Source organism: Amblyomma maculatum, chromosome 4 (assembly GCF_055883805.1).
Source record: "Amblyomma maculatum isolate TAMU_Amacu chromosome 4, ASM5588380v1, whole genome shotgun sequence".
Classification (NCBI taxonomy): Eukaryota; Metazoa; Arthropoda; class Arachnida; order Ixodida; family Ixodidae; genus Amblyomma; species Amblyomma maculatum.
The window spans coordinates 155821332-155841742 of NC_139347.1; the positions used below are offsets into that span (position 1 = coordinate 155821332).

The 20411-nt window shown below is 45.6% G+C and overlaps 1 protein-coding gene across 3 annotated transcripts in view; it reads right to left on the minus strand.

Annotated features, from left to right (window-relative positions):
- Nucleotides 1–376: 376 nt before the first annotated feature.
- The window catches only part of LOC146193337 (uncharacterized), a 131048-nt gene continuing 111013 nt past the window's right edge, over nucleotides 377–20411 (minus strand). For all 3 annotated transcript variants that reach the window (XM_084602686.1, XM_084602685.1, XM_084602684.1), the window contains one exon: nucleotides 377–670. In XM_084602686.1, the coding sequence (XP_084458812.1) occupies nucleotides 443–670 (228 nt within the window). In that variant the 3' untranslated portion in view covers nucleotides 377–442. The remainder of the gene's footprint in view (nucleotides 671–20411) is intronic.

Here is a 20411-nt window from a genome sequence, read left to right on the forward strand (position 1 = left end):
GTAGTAAGAATAATAAATCAACTGCGCACAACCTTTATATATATAGCCAGTGGTGGGTCAGCATAAATTATCAGCTTCTATTGTACTGCAATGTTTGGCAAAAAAATAGTAGAAGGAATGAATGAAAATGGAGTATTAGCGGAGATGAAAAGGCCGGAACAGGCACAGGAGAGAGTTGATGTAAACGATGTGATAGAGGCATTTGCGCTGCTCTTATTGCATTAAAACTAGTGATAGTGTTCATTTGTGTCAGAGGAAGAAACGGGGGTTGTACTTGCGGCCCAATGTCGATTCGTTAGGTGCAGTAGCGGCGCTTTAATATAACAGAAAAACCAGAATGGCTGTACCTTCCACGCACCATTTTCTTTCATTATGATTGATATTGAATCTTTTATTCCCATGAGCTTATTGTTTTAAATATGCGGTTGCATATATTGTTTTCTTATGAAAGTAAACTCTTTTTGAAAGTAATGTAATGATAAAATATTCTTCTTGTCAATTCTCCTTCTACGACGTACATCCACACATCTCCTTTCCTCTTCAGGCCCAAAGACGTCTCTTCCAACTCACTAACGTTCCCACTGTAGAGTTCTTTATGATATGCGTGCTTTCGATATCCATCAAAAACCAAAAAGCCCTTAAAGGTTACATTTGCACTAAAGTGACATACCTGCAAAGGAAGACAATAATTTCGTTAATAGCAAACTTGGCAATTTTCAAAGCAATAATTTGAAAATTGTCGGTAATAATCCAGAACAAAACGAAAATGGCTGCTATTGTGACAGCGCAGTATATGACTATTGTTGTAATGCTAATCCAGCGAAGAAATATTTTCCTTCAATATTGCTAAGGGAGATTTACGGGAGAAAACAAGCACCTTAACCAATTTATGCAGTTGTAAAATAGCAACAGGAGTACGCATCAATAACGTACAGCGCTTGTTATAGGTAAATTTATAAAATAGAACTGTATGACCACTGTTTTAGAACAAACAACAAGCACCTAATAAACATTCTTGTGCAGCTTTTCTCCATTTCTTGCAATAGATTGCAAGAAATGGCGCTGAACAGCAACGTCTTCAAAATAGTGGCAGACGTCAAGCAAACCGTAGCTATGTACAACACGACCGCCATTTCATTTCCTGTTTTATGGTACCAGTTGCAGCGTGCTACCCCGTGAGAAAACATTTCTGTAAAGTTGACTTCGTGCTGCCAATATTTTCGATGCACATTATAGCGGTGCATTTCGATCTAAGGGCATGCCATATCTCATTGTGCGACCTTACGCAGGACATCCTTACTCCACCTCTAGTTTTGTCCCTACAAAATGTCAAACAGCACTCTTCCTGTTTTAATTGGTTGTGACAAATACACTACCAATACCGGTAACAAAAATGCAGTGTAATGCACACCCAACGACAACGTCCCTGGCCACCCACAATTGGAAGAAGGAATGATGCTTGCCACAGAAAGAATGGACGAGAATATAGGAGAGGATGGTAAATTAAATCGTTAGTTTTATCTGCATTTAGCTGATGCATAACGCGGTAATTAACGTATAACACTTTTAGGCCATTTGCAAAGGCAAAAAATTAACTACTGTGGCCTCTGGTAAATATATTTCACTTGTATTCTTGAGACAAGTCTCCTCTACTTTTGGCTTGCTAAAAAAATAAAAACGTGTTGTTAATTTTGGTGATATGTATTGCCTCAGTGAATCATAAGATTATGTATTGAAAGGCAATAAAATGATTATTTATGTAAAAAGGTTTCCTAATTTTATGAAGTCCAAAAGGGAGCGATGGTGTGGTCCCTGCATACAGGCAATATATGCAGCAGGATTCCGAGTTGATAGATCTGCTGCCGCCAGGTGTGCGATTCTTGTCGGTCTGAGTGCAGGGAACTCTCATAGCATGTGGTGGATGTCGGCTTCAGTGGCCTCAAATTTGCATATTAACACCCTGAGCGGATATATATATGGCGGAAATTAGGCCTTATCCGAGTTATGACAGGCGTGAGGGCAACTTCGTCCCCCATCCTCGCAAGAGCAAACTCCTCTGTGCGGGTGAGACTGCGTAGGAGGCTTACCACAAAGAGAGGGATAAAAGCATATGTGCATATGAAAGAATAATAGTTTTGCCTAAATTAAGGAGTCGAGGCAACAGTGAACCTGGGGTCACAAGCGGAGTTGCTAAATCTCCATAAGTTTGAAAAGGCAGTAGATCCTGTGGAACCCAATGAATATGTATAGACCTCGAGGTACGAGCCGCACGCTGGCGGATATCCTAACATATTCCTGGGCAGCGGTGGATATGTCGGAGCAACCAAATTGCTTGCAAGACTATAGTGTTCTAGAATTGAAAAGTTTGCCGTCTTCAGGGTGCGGCAATGGAAGCCAGGTGGTCGTCGGAGAGATGAAAAGCGCAGGTGGCGTCGTCAGTCGCAGATCAGAAGCGCGCTCCACAGAGGAAACGCTCGGGACGTCTGCTTCAGCGATCGTGTCCTGCGTTAATCTCGTTGCGTCGGATGATTCTCTGTCTGATATGTTGTTAATGGTTGGTCAAGCACAAGCAGGATAACACTGGGCTGCAGACGGCGCAGTCACAGTTCCGTTCGTCGCCTTTGGCTCCTGCCCCCCCCCCCCCCACAAACTGAACATCTCTTTTTCGTTTTTTTTTTTGTGCTCACTGCAGGCCCTTTCTGATTAATGAGCTTGACCAATTGGTTCAAGACGGATGGTTCGAGGTTGTCGAAGCTACATTCATTGCTCTTCCTCCAGATGATCATAAGTACCTCTCTAAAGGCACAGTACTAAGTTGCAGCTTATTTTGCCTATAAGTAGCGTGAAACCTCAAGCACAAATCAAAATCCAGTATTTGTTCTGCGTTTTTCATTTCAAGCAAATCATGTTCGCACAAAAAGAAGAAAATGAATTCATCTCAAACTTCGACCACGGAGGTCTTCTTTATCCTCCTGCGGAGCTTGCAAAAATCGTGAACAGGCTTTATTTAGTGTTTTAATTTAAGAAATATGATTAACGCAAGCAGCATCCATGATTTTACGATGTTTTTTCAAAGCGCAAAGGTTCCCGAGCCTGGATGCCCTACCCATCATAGAGAAATGACGCTTCGTATAGTGAAGTTCTACGCCCAGATGCGATTCCATTTTTATGTAGTCACTAAACCAAGAGCAGAGCTCTAAAGCAGAGCAAATAAGGCACCTGAAGGTTATGGTGGTGCAATATATCGTTCTTGACAGCTATATTTAATGACTCTCTCCGCGTCTTGTGCTTTCAAATTTATCAGCGTAATTCATTCACGTGATCGTAGTTCAGTGACATTTTCATATAATACGTTAACATTTCATATGTTGGTGCCATATTCTTGAGCTATTTATTTATATTCACCTAAGTCGCGAATTGTTTACCCTGCTGGTTTTAAAGTCGTCCGCTGTGTGGTTTCGTGCATGTGTATGAGCTCTCGCTAATCTGTTTCGTATTTGTTATACAACTGTTTGTTCAATGTATCCGCCCACATTCAAATAAGTATTCAACAGCCCCTGACATAATTTCTGTCTCCAAGCAATCTTCACATATCTCTATTTACATGTGGTGCAAACAAAGTACGCAAGCCTAGCCTAAAACACACTCCATTGTCTTTCAAAACGTCCAGGCGAGTGTCGATTTGGGACCGCAGTCTAGCCCGAATAAACCGGCGCATCCGATAGTAAAAATGTATATGCGATCATAAATATAGGTTATACATTCGTCATTGGACCTCCGGTTAACGTCTGAAAAATAAATTACCGAATACGTTCAGGAAATGTCTTTCTGTTGCTTGTCATTTCATCGGCAATCTGTATCTGACTCGACACCAGAAAAGCAGTCTTAAACACAACCCCGCATAGTCATGGTATGTTCTTGGATTCCCGGCTAATTCAAATTATGGCAGCACATTCTTTTTCAACACCGGAGTCTCCCCAAGCCATTTCTTTGGGAGAAAAGGGGCCTCGGATATGTGTCTCGCCGCTTATACACAAGTTATTCGACTACGGCCGCTTTTATAGCTAACTAGATGATTTATTCATGCCGAGAATCGGTTTAATACAATTATACAAGCATGTGGGAGCTAAAGCGACACAATTTATTGTTGCGCGCCTTCGGGGTCCGAAGAACTAGCAGTGACGAAGGCAGTTTACCCAGCTGTCTGCTCAGCGCTCATGCCCTCTTCCTGCACATAACGCCCTTTCTCCTGTTATCGCTGAAACGACCAGCTCGCCGGCGGCAGACGGCAGACTTCTCAATTCTAGAACACTATAGCAAGACGTCAGTACGGATGAGAAGGTAGGCCGCAGGAAGAATAGTTATGACGGCCATGGAGCGGTGTGCCTCGTGAATTGCAACGAACTCAGCCCAGAACGATGCAGGCGGTTGCGTTAGGTGAAACGTGGAAGCTTGACTAAAAGGCCAGGACTGCACAGACAGTAGATGCTGTTATTGCTTTGCAAACTTGGATCCTGGGATCCATGTAAACAACGATGGACACTTGAGCTAGGTGAGCCTACTGCATTTACAATGTCTGCCGAAGTGACGATCCGAATTGATAGACGTTGGCTTGTTTTCGCTTAGTTACACTAACTTCTACGGTGAAAGGACTGTGCAGGCGTCAGAACAATGGATCCAATTCTATTCCAAGATTATAAGAATTAATCCACCCGCTGTTATATTGTTACGACGGAGTTTGACGTTGGAGCGCTGCACAGGTCGAGACGGCAGAGAACTCAGCTGGTCAACGGCTGCGAGTCCGGCACGGGCACGAGAGTCTCCTCGTCTTTCTCAGAGTCCTTTTGCCTTTCTTTTTCTATGTTTTTCCTCTTCCTCAGGATTGCTTCATTCCCCCAGGCAGCCGAAGCCCAGTTAGTCGTTACAATGGAAGTGGCCCGGCTTCATCCGGGCGGCATGAACGACTTCTGTTGTGGCTGAGCGACGACCACTTGCGGTCATGCGCGCAATATTGTAGTTCAGGTCACTGACGTAGTCGAGGAAAACGTAAGGGCCAGCGTAATGCGCCAACATTTTCTGGGCTAAACCACGTTTCCGGATAAGTTGTCTTAAACAAACTAAGTCTCAACGTGCGTAAGACACATGGCGAGGCTTTCTGTAGTAACGAGCGTTGGAACACTCTGGCGAAGCCGGAATACGCAAACGTGCGCGACAGCGAGCTTCTTCCACCTGAAAAACAGTTTCGGCGACGCAAGGTTCGTCATGGACGGAATAGGGAAGAATGGTGTACTTGTCTTCGTCTGGGCCCAGACGAAGACAAGTCCACTTGTCGAAACGTTGGCTCATCTGCGAACTGAGGCGTACCCCATTTACCCTTGTTCAGTTCTTTTTCATACCGTGCAAACCATCTTCTTCCTTTCGTTCTAAACGGACGTATTGTATCCCAGTTCATGGGGTCTGATGCAAGGTACTTACAGAGCATGTTGACGAGTATGCGGTAGGCGCGCTCCCTCAAACCGTTGGTTTGAGGGTGGTCAGGTGTGCAATGTCGAAAGTGTGACGATCACCAACTGAGAAGCTCTTCAACAATATATGCCGTAAATGACGACCTCAATCACTGATGATCACTCGCGGAGATCCGTGGCGAAGGATGACGGAACGGAGCAAAAACATGGACACGTGGTGAGCGGTGGCTGAAGGAAGAATGGCCGTTTCGCAATAGCGGGTTAGGTTGTCGACGCAAACCACAATCCAGCGATTTCCATGGCAAGACTTCGGGTAGGGTCCCATAAGCTTGATTTCATCTTTCTCGAATGCACCACGTGTAGGAGTCAAGGGATGCAGCAAGCCATGCGGCGTGGGCGTAGGACGTTTGTGTCGTTGGAACTCAGTGCAGCTCGCCACATATCGCTCAGTCGTCCGGCGCATCCTCGGCCAATAAAATCGTCGCGGGCATGGTGAAACGTTCGTGCAGAACCCAGGTGACCAGAAGTGTGGTCGTCGTGCTTGAGCACGCAGAATTCACGAGCGATAGCTCTCCGGAACCAAAGTAGGAAATCCATGCCGGTGCTTGAGTAAGCCTTTTTGTACAGAAGGCCACCACGGAGACAAAATGGGCTGGGAGCTGTGGAATCCTCGAGTTGCTCGAGGCTTATGTCGGTCTCTTGTGCAGTCCGCAGAGCCGAGGCATCGGTAAACATGGGCACGACGGAGGTGATGTAGTGAATGCAGTCAGCAGAGTCACATTCGGTCGTAGGAAGGAGAATACGTGAAAGACAGTCTGCATCGGCGTGTTTGCGGCCACTCTTGTATGAAACAGTGCAGTCTTACTACTGCAGACGAAGGGCTCAGCGTGCCAGACGACCAGATAGATCACGAAGGTTGACGAGACAACACAGGTCATGGTGGCCCGTCACAACCGCGAAATGGCGGCAATATAAGTAGCACCGAAACCGCTGAACAGCGAAAACTGCAGCGAGGCACTTCTGCTCTGTAACAGTGTAGTTACGATCACGTTTGCTGAAGGAACGGTTTGCATTGCAAATACATGCTCGCCGATTGCCCAACGTTGCACAAGCACAGAGCCAACAGCAGTCCCACTTACAGCAGTGTTGACTTCAGTCGGAGCGGAGGGGCTGAAGTGCCGTAGCATGCGATGTGGCGTAAGCTGACATTTTAGCTGGTGGAAAGACGCGTCACAATCTGAGGTCTAGTCGAAAGGAATGTCCTTTTGTAGAAGGGACGTCAGAGGATAAGCGACGTCGGCAAATTTTAGGATGAATCGTCGAAAGTAAGAGCACAGCCCTACAAAACTCCGGAGCTCCTTTTGAGCCTGGGGTCGTTGGAATTTTGCAACTATAGCAGTGTTCTGTGGGTTTGGCCAAACTCCATCGCGGTGGACGAGATTTCCCAGTACCAGTACTTCACGCCCGTCAAAACGGTATTTTTAGAATTCAGGACAAGGCCGGCGTTCTGCAGGCAGTCGAAAACAATAGCTAGTCGCGTGTTATGTTTTGTAAATGTGCGGCCAAAAATAACATCGTCTAAATAGCACACGCAGACTTCCCACTTGAGGCTACGCAGTATTGTGGCCATGAATCTTTCAAATGTGGCCGGCGCATTACATAGGCCGAAGGCCATCACATTAAATTCAAATAGGCCATCCGGCGCAACAAATCAAGTTTTTTCTTTGGAAGCAGGGTCCATCAGAATCTGCCAATACCTCGATCGCAAATCAACCGAACAGACATAAGTCGCAGAGAAAAGGCAATCTCAGGCATTGTCGATGCGCGGAAGAGGATACACATCCCTTTTAGGGATGAAGTTGCGGCGACGTTAGTCGCTACAGAACCTTCATGTTACATCCTTCTTTTTTGCAAATATCACTCCTGAGTTACGCCCCTGTTCGACGTTGCGAGCCATCAGACTGCGCGAAATTAAAGAAGGTTCTTCAATATCTGTCGTTGTGATGAGTTCAACGATGCGCTCAACATCGGAAGAAGCTTTTGGCCGGCAGGTAAGTTAGTAACGGGGTTGTCTAGTGAAGGAGTAACAATAGCTAGACAATTCGGGAGAGTCGCGCTACATGAAGCTAGCTTGGAGCCCGCTAGAAAAATAACCGGTTCCGGTGAGCAATTTATAGTCCACTGTCCGGTATGGTCCTCTTCACACAAACCAAACAATGCGACACTAACACATTTTTTTGACGCACTGTAAATAAGGAGGTGCCACTGCAGCTTCAAAGAAGTCTTTAATAGCAAGGGAGCAGGGCATCTGGACGCACACTGCAAAATGTAGCGGTACGACGACTACACACACACACAAAACGTCTTCATAATTTGACGCCTCTTCTAAAAATTCACGAGCAAGAGAACCACTAACACTTAGATCTCCCGTTCGACAATCAACTGTAGCGCCGCACATACGCAGGAAGTCAATTCCCGATATCCCGTTGTGTGTGACCGGGGCTGTACTGCAAACCCCGTCGGAACTACTGTGCCCCACAAAGAAAGTTTAACGCTGTACACCCCAATCGGATACAAAAACTCTCCACTGCCTCCATAAATATTAGCACTTTTGTCCCAAACATAACTTTGCTCTTCAAAGGGTTCTTAAAATATAAACTCATTACTGAAACAGTAGCACCAGTGTCTACCAAGGCCATAGTAGGCAAATCAACAATCACAATAACCTTGTTCTTTAACATATACAAAGACGGAGGAATAATAAGTAGCAGCGCACATTTTCCAGCAACCTCACATCCATTCGCCGCACTGGCGAGTTTTCCTGTAAGGGCGAAGATCGGTCGTGGTGACGGGGAACGGCGCAAACGAAATGAGGGAGGCGATGACACAAAACGGTCAGACGCTGGACAATGGCAGCGGAACCCTTCGTTTTGAAAACGGCCCTTCCCTAGCGGATGTTCTGGCCGATAGGTATCGATGTAGGACAGGACGGCGCGTCTGTTCGATGCCGTCGGAGGATTCCTGAACGGTGCGCGCCGATTGCAGTAGCGGGAAATGTGACCCGCGAGACCACACTGGTTACACATAGGAATAGGCCGATCAAAAAGCGGCACTTCATTGGACTCTTGCACGGTAGGACGCGACGATTATTCAAATGCAGGTTCCGGGCGACGTGTCTTTCCGGCTGTATGGCACGGTGTACGGTTCGAGTAGGACCGGGGGTCTCTGCGCTGATGATAAAAATTATGCGCCTTGGTCGCGGGATGTCCATGTCTTCGCGGCAGGTGAAGTCAGTGTTATTGGTTGGTTTATAGCTGGACGTTTGTGGGCATGTACATGCACGGGCTGCAAAGGCATATGCTTCATCCGCGAAGCCAGAGGGCTGGTCAAGCAGCTCACGTCGTGAAATTTTATCCATAACTATTTCACGAATGGCGCACTGGAGACTGCGATGGAGATTCTTCGACGCTGGCTACTGTAGTGACATTTGCCAGCCGCCCAAATTTTGGTGTAATGCGGCGTGGCTGGAGGGCATCGGATGTCCAGCAGTGTCGAATAACGTCGGTGGCGGAACTGAAGCTGTATTGGCAGGAGGAAGTGGTTACGTCTTCTGCGATGCCCTTGAGCAGATGGCCTACCTTGCCTGCCTCGGTCATCCGGCTAATTACGATCTTGCACAGTTTCAGTACTGCCTCGATGTATGTGGAGCAAGTCTCATCTGCTGTCTGAGCTCTCTGAGCAAGTGTCTGCTCGGCCTGCCTCTTCTGAGCAGTTATATTGCAAAAACATTCTTTAATAGCTTCCACAAAACCATCTCACAAGTGGTCAGAGAGTCTTCGTGGTTCTCGTACCACATCAATGCGGTCTGCGTCAAGAATACCACATTCGCGAGCTTCGCCCGTGACTCGCAGCGATTGAAGTGGCTCACACGTTTTTAATGAGTGAGCCACTCATCAACCCCTTTCCCTGCTTTACCGGCAAAAGAATGAGGCTCTCGAAATGGTAGCATCGCTTTGGGGCGGTCGGTAGTAAATCACCAGACGAGGTCAGAATTCTTCGATTTGATATTTGGGACTGCTCAGTTGTCTGTTGCATTCTCAGAGGAACAGAACGAAGTACGGCTCCCGCGAGGTTCCGGCGTTTGAGGAGGCGTCGTGAGGGATGCAGAGAACTCAGCCGGTCAATGACTGCGAGTCCGGCACGGGCACGAGAGTCTTCTTCTTCTTCTTCACCTTCGGTAGATATGGCACATACCCACAGTAGAGAATTGCCTAGAATTCATTGTAGGTTACTGAATATAATTTTTAATGTCTATTTTACTGTATGATAGATAACCTATTAATTAGGCCTGAGTGCTGCTGAAATAATTTGGAATGTTAGGCGATAGGAATAGAAATCAATGCAAAAAGAATTGAAATTGAAAAAAAAATCAAAATAATAATGAAAGAAGAGTATAATTAAGATAAATCAGCGCTCCACGTCTTTCTCAACGCCTTTTTCTCTGTTTTCTATGTTTTTCCTCTTCTTCAGGATTGCTACATATAAATATTGTTATTATTAAAACTCTTTTATGTGCATATACAACTTACAATTGTAACGGCGAATTGACCACAGAGGATATTTTTATACCTAATGCGTCGCTCGACTGTCACGACGCCGAGATTATTGTTCGTATAATACGTATGCTGCATACTTTCTCCTCCAGCCATAATGTGGCTGGGGCCTAACGGCTGCTGCCTTTAATCATTGTCTGCCCTTCAATACTCATGTAGGCGCGTACACGCATGCTTCGTATGTTGCTTCATAGCGTATGTTGCTTCTTCCATTCCTTCCCTCTACCACGGCTTGTCATTCACACTAAAGGCCTCTGCCTCCACTCTCCATGCTGTCTCTCGCCTGAGGCCCTCCACATCATTCACGCCACTCAAGATTTCCATTCTCTCCCACGTATGCCTCTGTATATCGTCCTCAATGACTCCAAGTCGGCTATACCGGCTATTCGATGTAAAAGCTCCCGCCTCATCCGCCCACGGAGCACGAGGTCGCAATTACTTCACGTTAGCACTGCCCAATCTTCCTACGATGGATCCATGGACACTCGAGAATTGGCAGCAAGGAGTTGAGCCCCTGGCCCAGATCATTGGAATGCGGGTCGAGGCTGTTCCTCAGCGCCGACATTAAAAAATGCACTAATGCTGCTGCCCACCTGGACTATACACTTTGCCCCGATACTCATCCTAGCCTTTAAATTCTGGAGGCTCACGTCTTTTGACAGATAAAGCAGATGACACTACTCACACTGCATGGCTATATCCCTAGACATTGTGATGGAATCTTCATGTCCCAACTACACTGCCCCTTGTGCCAGACTTTACCACTGCTTATTTTTCTGTCCGGTTGTATCGGGTGCTTTCGGGTGCTTCCGTCCTCTCTCATATTATCGGGACCTGGCTGGGTTGGCTTCGTGCTGAGGGTGAGGAAAAGCAGCGCCTGCCCGCCCAGCAGGTCATAGATGTATAAGGCGCCTAAGTGTTGCGCGTTAATAAAGTTCGCTAATACTATGATGTATATCACAGTAAGCACCAATGAGCTATCAGACTACCCCAAGTATATGAGAGCAAATTGATGGCATTGGCTACAAACCTTTTTCTACACCAATATTCCACCTTTTACTGTCTCTGACTTGGCTAAAGTAAAGGGCTCTATTATTCAGAACCTAAACAGCGTTAGTCAACTCAAGTTTTTAGCCAGGCGTCAGATCTGTAAATACATATAGAACGCCATTTATATCCAACTTGATCAGTTAACCAAAGTGTGTTGGCACGATAAGAGCGGCACTTCACAAATATTGTTCTGGGCTTAAGCAAGCAACAACACGTCACGCTGTTCATTTTATTTTGAGAACCTAGTCACTGATGTTTCATGCGTTTAAAATTATAATTGATCATTTCTGCGTTACTTTATTTGTTATCCGCTATACCCTCAATGCGGATTTTCAGAAATAGCAAGGAGAGATAAGAATGCCTTCCTGACCCTACAGTGCCAAGCAGTTGAGGACAACCGCCAATTAAGGATTACAAGAGCTCTGTATAAGACAATCAAAGATATCAAAGGAAGCTTCTGTGCTCAGCTGGGCGTGATAAAGGACAAAAAGGAAAGGACCTCACTGAAGCCTCAGAGATAAAGAGGTGGCAGGAATACACAGAACTGTGCAAGAAGAACCCGGATGTGCAAACCAAACATAAGACGGTTGTGATAACTGATCTTGAGCCGGGCATCATGAAGAGTGAAGTTGAATGGGCCCCTAGGCCAGCCTTGCTAAGAACAAAGCTAGCGGAATTGATGGCATTCCAGCTGAGTTGCTTCAAAACCTAAACCATGACGCTGTTACATTCTGCATACATTATGTCAGAAGATTTGGAGAACCCTGCAGTGGCCAAAGGATTGGAGGAGGTCAGTTCACATCCCCATTCCAAAAAAGGCAGTGACAAAGATTGTTCCAACTACCGAACAATCGCGCTTATTTCACATGCTAGCAAGGTGATGTTGAAAATCTTCCAATGTTGGCTGTAGCAGTATGTGGATCGAGAGCTTCCAGACGTGCAAGCTGGGTTTCGCAAGGGCTGAGGAACTAGAGACCAAATTGCCAACCTTCGCTGGATCATGGAAAAAGCGAGAGTTCCGGAAACCCATCTACTTCTGCTTTATTGATTTAGCGAAAGCGTTTGACTGCGTAGATCACAGCACATTGTATCAAGCTCTCCAAGAGATGGGAGTTCCAATTCACCTCATCTGTTTCCTCAGGAACCTGTATGAAGGGCAAGAGGCCACAGTCAGAACTGGGCATGGTCTTACTGATTGGTTTCCGATTGAGAAAGGAGTGAGGCAAGGCTGCATACTGTCGCCTTGCCTATTTAACCTATATGCAGAGTGCATCATGAGGAAGACCGGTCTGGACGATTCTTCAGCTGGCGTGAAGATTGGTGGAAAACGTATCAACAACCTTAGATATGCGGATGATACCACTTTAATGGCAGAAAGTGAACTGGAACTCAAGAGACTTCTGATGTGCGTACAAGAAGAGAGTGAGAAGTTTCGGCTTAAACTGAACATTAAAAAGACAAAAATCATGGCGTCTTGCCCTATCAAGTCCTGGAGCATCAAGGGACAAGAAGTGGAAGCTGTGACAGATTTTCTCTTCTTGGGCTCCAAGATTACCCGGAAGGAGACTGCAGCCATAAAATTAGGAGACGCCTGCTTCAGGGAAAGAGAGCCATGGTTAGTCTTGATCGCCTAGTAAAGAGCAGAGACGTTAGTCTGCCAACCAAGATTCGTATAGCTCGTGCTATGGTGTTTCCAGTTGTGATGTATGGATGCGAGAGTTGGACTGTGAAGAAAGCTGACCGCCGAAGAATCGACGTGTTTGAATTGTGGTGCTGGCAGAGACTCTTCAGAGTTCCTTGGACTTCCAGAAGATCAAATCAGTCAATATTGTCGACCATAAATCCTGATTGCTCATTGGAGGGTCAGATTCTAAAGTTAAAGCTCAGCTACTTTGGTCATCTGATGAGAAGAGAGGAGTCGCTGGAGAAAGATTTGATGTTGGGAAAGGTTGAGGGTCGCCGGAGAAGGGGTAGGCAGCGAACGCGATGGTTAGATGGTATCCTCGAGGCGTTGCAGATCAAGTTATGTGATGTTAGAAAGATTGTGAGAGACTGGAAAGCATGGCGTGACATGGTCCATAGGGTCACGAAGCGTCGGACAAGACTGAACGACTGAATTGAACAGAATACCCAGTTCCCGGGACTACGCAAATTACATCTGCTCATATGGTAAGATGAATACGACATTACTTCAATATTGTCATTTTTCCCCAACATAATGTTTTTTGTATGGTTCCTGTAGTAACATCTCACCTGGCACCTGTATTTTTTCGAATTCTTGTGGCAGCCCGGGAAAGCAGCCGGGAAGGAAGACCAGAGCATACTGAACCAGTGAACCAAGCAAGTTGAAACTGCAGCGAAAGTGCTCAGGCGCACTACGCATGATCTTACTGTCCTTGCTGCCAGTCTACCCCGAGCAGGCAAGAGAACGTATAGTGGCTACGCTTTCCACTACTTTCCTTTAATGATCGACCTCGCCCTAAGGCTTGTACAGACGAAACAGAAGCTGTAAGGCCCAAGTAAAACGAAAACAAAATGTGTGGTGCTGTGGGTTGCAGAGCTTTAAGTGAACAACTTGAACAACTTCAAAGTACAAGGACCGACGTGATGTCTACGGATCTCACAGGGCACCTGTTATTTTACATCTGTTATTTGGAAAACTGTTATCTGTTATTTTGGCCAAGGTAGGGAAAAAACAGGCAGGAGACAAGGCAGTAGGTGACTATGGCATTGGATCTAGGAATAGCAGGGGGGAGTTACTAGTTGAGTTTGCAGACCGCAATAACTTACGAATCATGAATACTTTCTTCAGCAAACGGAAGAACCGGAAATGGACATGGAAAAGTCCTAACGAAGAGACTAAATATGAAATCGACTTCATAATGTGTTCAACCCCCGCCATTGTGCAGGATGTAGATGTAATCGGGAAAGTGCAATGCAGTGACCACAGGATGGTGAGGTCCCGAATTAGCCTTAATCTGAAGAAGGAACGCAACAGATTAGTAAGAAAGAAATCCATCAACGTATTAGCGGTGACGGGGAGGCAGAAGAGTTCAGGATCTCGCTACAGAATAGGTATTCAGCTCTAACTGAGGATGGCGACATTACCCTAGAGGCAAGGAACAATACTTTCAGAGATATCATTACTGAGTGCGCGGTAGCAGTGGGCGGTAGGATATTTAGAGAGGATACCTGTAAGCTGTCTAAGGAGACGAAAGATTTGATTAAGAAACGCCAGAGTATGAAAGCTTCCAATCCAACAGACCAGATCGAATTGGCCGAGATATCAAAGCTAATCATCAAGCGCAAGGTGGCCGATATAAGGAAGTATAACATTGGAGAAAATTGAGCATGCTGTAAAGAACGGGGGAAGCCTTAAAGCGGTAAAGAAGAAATTGGGCATAGGCAAAAGCAGATGTATGCGATAAGGGACAAGGCGGGCAACGTCATCACTAATATGGACAAGATAGTCAAAGTAGCCGAGGAGTTCTATACAGATCTCTACAGTAGCCAAAGCAGTCAGAACCGTAATGAGATTGGCGGTAGAGAAAAACAGTCAGACGTTCCACCAGTGACGAAGGACGAGGTCAAGAAAGCACTAGAAACTATGAAAAAGGGGAAATCAGCTGGAGAGGATCAGATAACTACAGATTTGCTGAAGGACGGGGGGGATATCGTGCTAGAAAAACTGGCCACCCTGTATACGCAGTGCCTGGTGTCATCGACAGTACCGGAACCATGGAAAAATGCAAACATTATCCTCATTCACAAGATAGGGGACTCTAAGGACCTTAAAAATTACAGACCAATCAGCTTACCGTCTGTTACGTATTAGGTATTTACTAAGGTAATCGCTAATAGAATCAGGACAACCTTAGACTGCAATCAAGCAAAGGATCAAGCAGGGTTTCGGAAACGGTACTCTACTATCGATCATATCCATACCATCAATCAGGTGATAGAAAAATGCTCGGAATATAACCAGCCCTTATACATAGCATTCATTGATTACGAAAAAGAATTTGACTCAGTTGAAACCTCGGCGGTGATGCCGGCTTTGCGAAATCAGGGGGTAGACGAGCCATACGTGAAAGTGCTGGAAGATATATATAGTGGCTGCACAGCAACCATAGTTCTGCATAAAGAAAGCAACAAAATTCCCATAAAGAAAGGTGTTAGGCAAGGAGACACAATCTCCCCAGTTTTATTCACAGCTTGTTTAGAGGAAGTATTCAGAGACTTGAAATGGGAGCAGTTAGGGATAAGGGTAGATGGAGAATACCTCAGTAATCTGCGATTTGCTGATGACATTGCCTTGCTAAGCAACTCGGGGGGTGAACTGCAAATAATGATTGATGACCTGGACAGAAAAAGTAGAAAGGTAGGCTTGAAAAGCAACATGCAGAAGACTAAGGTAATGCTCAAAAGCCTCGGGAAGGAACAGCAGTTTACATTAGGTAGCGAACTACTGGAAGTAGTAGGCGAATATGTCTACTTAAGACAGATAGTAACCGCAGGTCCGGACCATGAAAAGGAAATAACAAGAAGAATAAGATTGGGATGGAGCGCATTTGGCAAGCACTCGCAGATTATGACTAGCAGCTTACCGGTATCGCTCAAGAGGAAAGTATACAACAGTTGCATCTTGCCTGTACTCACCTATGGGGCTGAAACGTGGAGGCTAACCAAAAGAGTTCTACTTAAGTTGAGGACAACCCAGAGGGGTATGGAACGAAAAATGGTAGGGGTAACATTAAGAGATAGAAAGCGTGCAGAGTGGGTCAGAGAAATAACTCAAGTTACCGACATTCTAGTGGAAATTAAGACGAAGAAATGGACATGGGAAAACATGTAGTGCGAAGAGAGGATAACCGATGGTCGCTGAGGGTAACAAACTGGATTCCAAGGGAAGGAAAGCGTAGCAGGGGGCGGCAGAAAGTTAGGTGGGCGGATGAGATTAGGAAGTTCGCAGGGTTCAAGTGGATGCAGCTAGCACAGAACCGGGTTAAGTGGAGAAATATGGGAGAGGCCTTCACCCTGCAGTGGGTATAATCAGGCTAATGATGATGATGATGATGACGGACCAAATTACCGCTTCTACAGTTTCTAGCTAAGACCGCAACGTCGAATTGCAGTCCACTCTCGCATTCTATCGTCAGGGTGGAAATGAACTTCACGATACTGGAGGTTGCATCTGCAGGCATAGACGCGCTGCCGCTTTTCGATATGCAATCTTTACAGATTTTGGGCTTCTTCCGCATGCTTGGCAACCAGTTAAGCATCGTTTTAATTCTAGGCCTCTGCTTCATGTGGTAGCATTGCAATCATTTGTCTGCCATGCTCGAGTAGAGATGGCGGAAACCCAGTGGTGTATGAAACTGCAGTGTTATCGTGATCATTATCATCACCGCCACCGCCATCAGCTGCAGCAGCAATAGCAGCAGCAGCCGGACTATACCCTCTGCACTGCGAAGGCCACTCCCATGTTCCTCCAGTTGACACGGTACTATGCTAGCGGCATTCACTTGACCCCTGTGAACTTCTAAACCTCTTCTGTCCACCTGACTTTCTACCGACCTGTTCTCTGCTTTCTTTCCCTTGGTATCCACATTGTTACCTTTGTCGACCTACTGTCATCCTCTCTTCGAGCTACATATCCTGTACATGCCCAATTCTTCCTTTTGATTTAAATTAGAATGCGATTAGGCGGTACATTTCTTTGACGCGTTCTACACGCTTCATATTTTTTTAACTTTACGCCTACTGTTTTCCGTTCTTAGCTCTCTGCGATGCCAAGCACTTAATTAAAGCCCTTTTATTAAGCTTTCCCACTTCAACTTCATAGATGAGTACAGGTAATCTGCTAGTCATTATCTGCAAGTCCTTGCGAAATACGCTCCATCTTGACCTTATTCTCGCAGTAATATTCCTTTCATGGTCCGGATCCGCTTTACTACTTGTCCTAAGTATACATATTGGCCTACCACTAACAGGGTTGAGCTACTTATTGTAAATTGCTCTTCCTTCTCGATGCTGCTGAATAATACCCTACTCTTCTGCACATTGATTTTAGGCCTACCTTTCTGTTTTTCAAGCCTATGTCATCAGTCATTCTTCATGATGTATCCCCTAAGTTACTTAGGCAATGCCGTCAGTGAAACGCAGATTACTCAGTTATTATCCATCAACCCGCATCTCTAACTGCTCCCATTCCAAGTCTTCGAACAAATCGTCTAAGCAAGCTGAGAATTTTGCTGGGAAGGTGTCTTTACTCAAATTTTATTATTTCTTTATGCAAAACCATGGTCGCAGTATTACAAGGAAAGATAATGGTAAGAATGTAATCACATATTTTGTAGTCGATATCTCCGTACATATAGCACTCGTGTTTGCCATGATTCAATGGCGCTCAGTCAGCGCTCTTCTTTACGGGTGATATGCAGTAATATGACGCCGGCGGGTGTGGCGGAATCACGGAATCTGAGCACAATTTGGGACATATAAGCGCGAACCTTCCTCAGTGATCAGGACCTGTGGGCAAATGTTACGAAGGACGATGGAGTCGAACAAAACCTTACCTATATCGGCGGCTATCGCAGATCGCAATGCTCTCGATTCTGCATACCGCGGGCAATACTGCATGGTAAGGACGGTCCAGCGGTGCATTGAGTTAGGTATGGATCTGATGCATCCTTTGTATGCCTAACATGTAATGCATGGTGCACAAGTGTCGTGTTCCGTCTTGAACGTCCACGGCAGGTCTAGCTGCAATAGGGCCCCGCGTTGGCTAGATTAGACCAGTATACTTGCGGAGAATACGCGCAAGTGTTCAACTGAACCAAAATGTCTGGATGTTGAGTCTTCATAGCAGGATTTCAAAATTTCAAGGAGTCTTCATTTTCGTCACGCTAGTATCTATGATCTGATTGTATCGCGGCTCTCTAGAAGTAGTCGGCATACGTGTGCGTGCGGCCACACTTATAACATTTGCATCGAAATCTTGCAGCTAAAGCGCCCACTCTGCTACTCTCCCGCTGGATATCTGAGAGTTCTGAGGCAATCTAAAGAGTGCTGCTTGGTAACCACCTGAAATGGCGTCCCTGCAAGTAGGGCGCAGCCTTAGTATTCGCTTAAAATATCACGAGGTAGTTGTTTGCAGTACTGCTTACCGACGGACTGAGCCGACTGCACAGCCGTATTTGAAGCTTCCAGCACGTTAAGGAGTGTTGTGTAATCGCACGTGGCGTCAAACACAGCGCATCAATTCCCCACCAAATCTTGACAATCTTCTAATCGGCGTTCTTACAGACTCTGCTACTCATGCTGTCAGATTGAAAGCGTAGCCAGCAAAAATAAAAATCACAACACGCTAAAAGTACAAAGAGCGTTTGCCTTGCCCTGCCTGTATTTTTTTTTATTCGTTCTTTTATTTTTGTTTATGCGATCATAATATGCATTCTGTCTTAAACCAGAAACTTGTTTACCTTTGCCGCTTAGCAGTTTTGTTTTCAGAAAGTCTCCAAGGCATCTAACTGTACCGCTTTTCCTCCAGCCTGTTTAACTGGCCGACTATCTTTAACTAGTTGCACTTTCATTATTCTCCGAAAGCGTAAAAGCGGTACTGTGCATGTGTGCTCTTCTAGTCGCATTACGATCGTTATACACACATTCAATCTATTGAAGGGCTCGTCCTTTAGCCGAGGCTGACCGCAAGGAGCACTCTCGGAGCTAATACTATAGATTTGCCTTATTTTCCTCATCTGATCTAGTCTCTTCACAATTACCGTTACACTGCGCTAAATGAGACGAGGGGAATTAACGCTTGAAAGATACTGCTCAAGGTGCATTAAAAACTGTGGCGGCACACACAAAGCTTGGCGAAACTACGAAGATATCGTTTTTGAGAGTGTTGGGAAATAACTGAAGTGCTTCATATCACAGTCACGAAGAGTTAGTGCGTGAAACATGTGGGTAACTGAGTTCTTAAGAATAAAATTTTAATTCTTGCTACTAAAGTGCGTGATGAAAGCAGCGCTTTTTGTTATATTTAAATTATTCATATGAGCATATGAAATTCTGCTTTCTGAGAAATACGGCTGGCTTGCGGTTTACGGTATTGTGTCATGGGAGCACGTCAGATTTATTTGGCAGGAATGCAGCACCGTGTAAGCATTCAGAGAGTGATGTTGGGCTAGATTTAGCGCTTTATCTCCACGCTTACTCGCGAACATCAAATTGAGCGTGGTCGATAGTAGAGTTCATTCTTAAGAGAGGGTCCACTAAGGGCAACTGCTCTTATCGCCACCTCAATTTGTATATTTTGCCGCTGAAATGAGCCCTAAAAGCAGCTCTAACAAGGCATATGCCCGCTCCTATTTTGCTAACGCATTTTGGAAAGATTGAGCTCACACATTTTTAGCAATGTTTCCAGAATGGTTAAGAGACAAGCACAAAACAACCTTCCCCTTAACGAGACGAAAATGACTACATTGTCTCCTAAAACATTTGCGGATGCTTCTCAAGCATCCACAAATGAAATATATGTACGAAAGAAATGTAAAAGAAATATATGTTCGCAGACACCCTTGCTTTTGATGCGGTTTTTTAACGTGCAGAAATATGTTTTGAGTAAGGATATAGTTACTGAGATAAAAAATTGGAGGTGCACTTTGAAACCACTAAAGGGCAGGGAAAGGAAAGCCTTTAGGCGGCGTGTAAGCCATGCAGCGGATTCTACGCTCACAATACTCCTGGGTGTCGCGCCGCAGCTCTCTCCCCACGACCCATCGTGCCGCTGACTTCTTCCATGACATCACGTTGCTGTTCGGACGCGCCATGACGTCAGCGGTGGCGGTCTCCCTAGCATCCGAGTTATCGTGACTCTAGACGAGAAGGAAGATGTTTCTCACGTGCCTGGCGCGGCTAATACCGCTAGTGGTGCGGGAGGAATCTAACTATGGAATCCATCTTACCATTTGTGACATGGGTACCTGTCATCGCAATCGGTAAGTATTGTGATTGAAGCTTCAAGCGCAGTCGAAGTGGGCCGTGCTACACGCGCCCACTCGATTCTGACCGAAATATAAGATCGCTACACGAGAGATGGCGCTGTGCGCATGACGAACATCGTGATTTGTTTGTAATATACACAAAATACAGGCCTGAAAAAAATTGGCTCTATTTACTGACCACTGTTTCATTGGACGAGTAGCAGTTGTGTCATCCATTGCGCACGTATGCGGGGCAAAAAGCGACAAGCACACGCGAAAACTAGCAAGCGTGG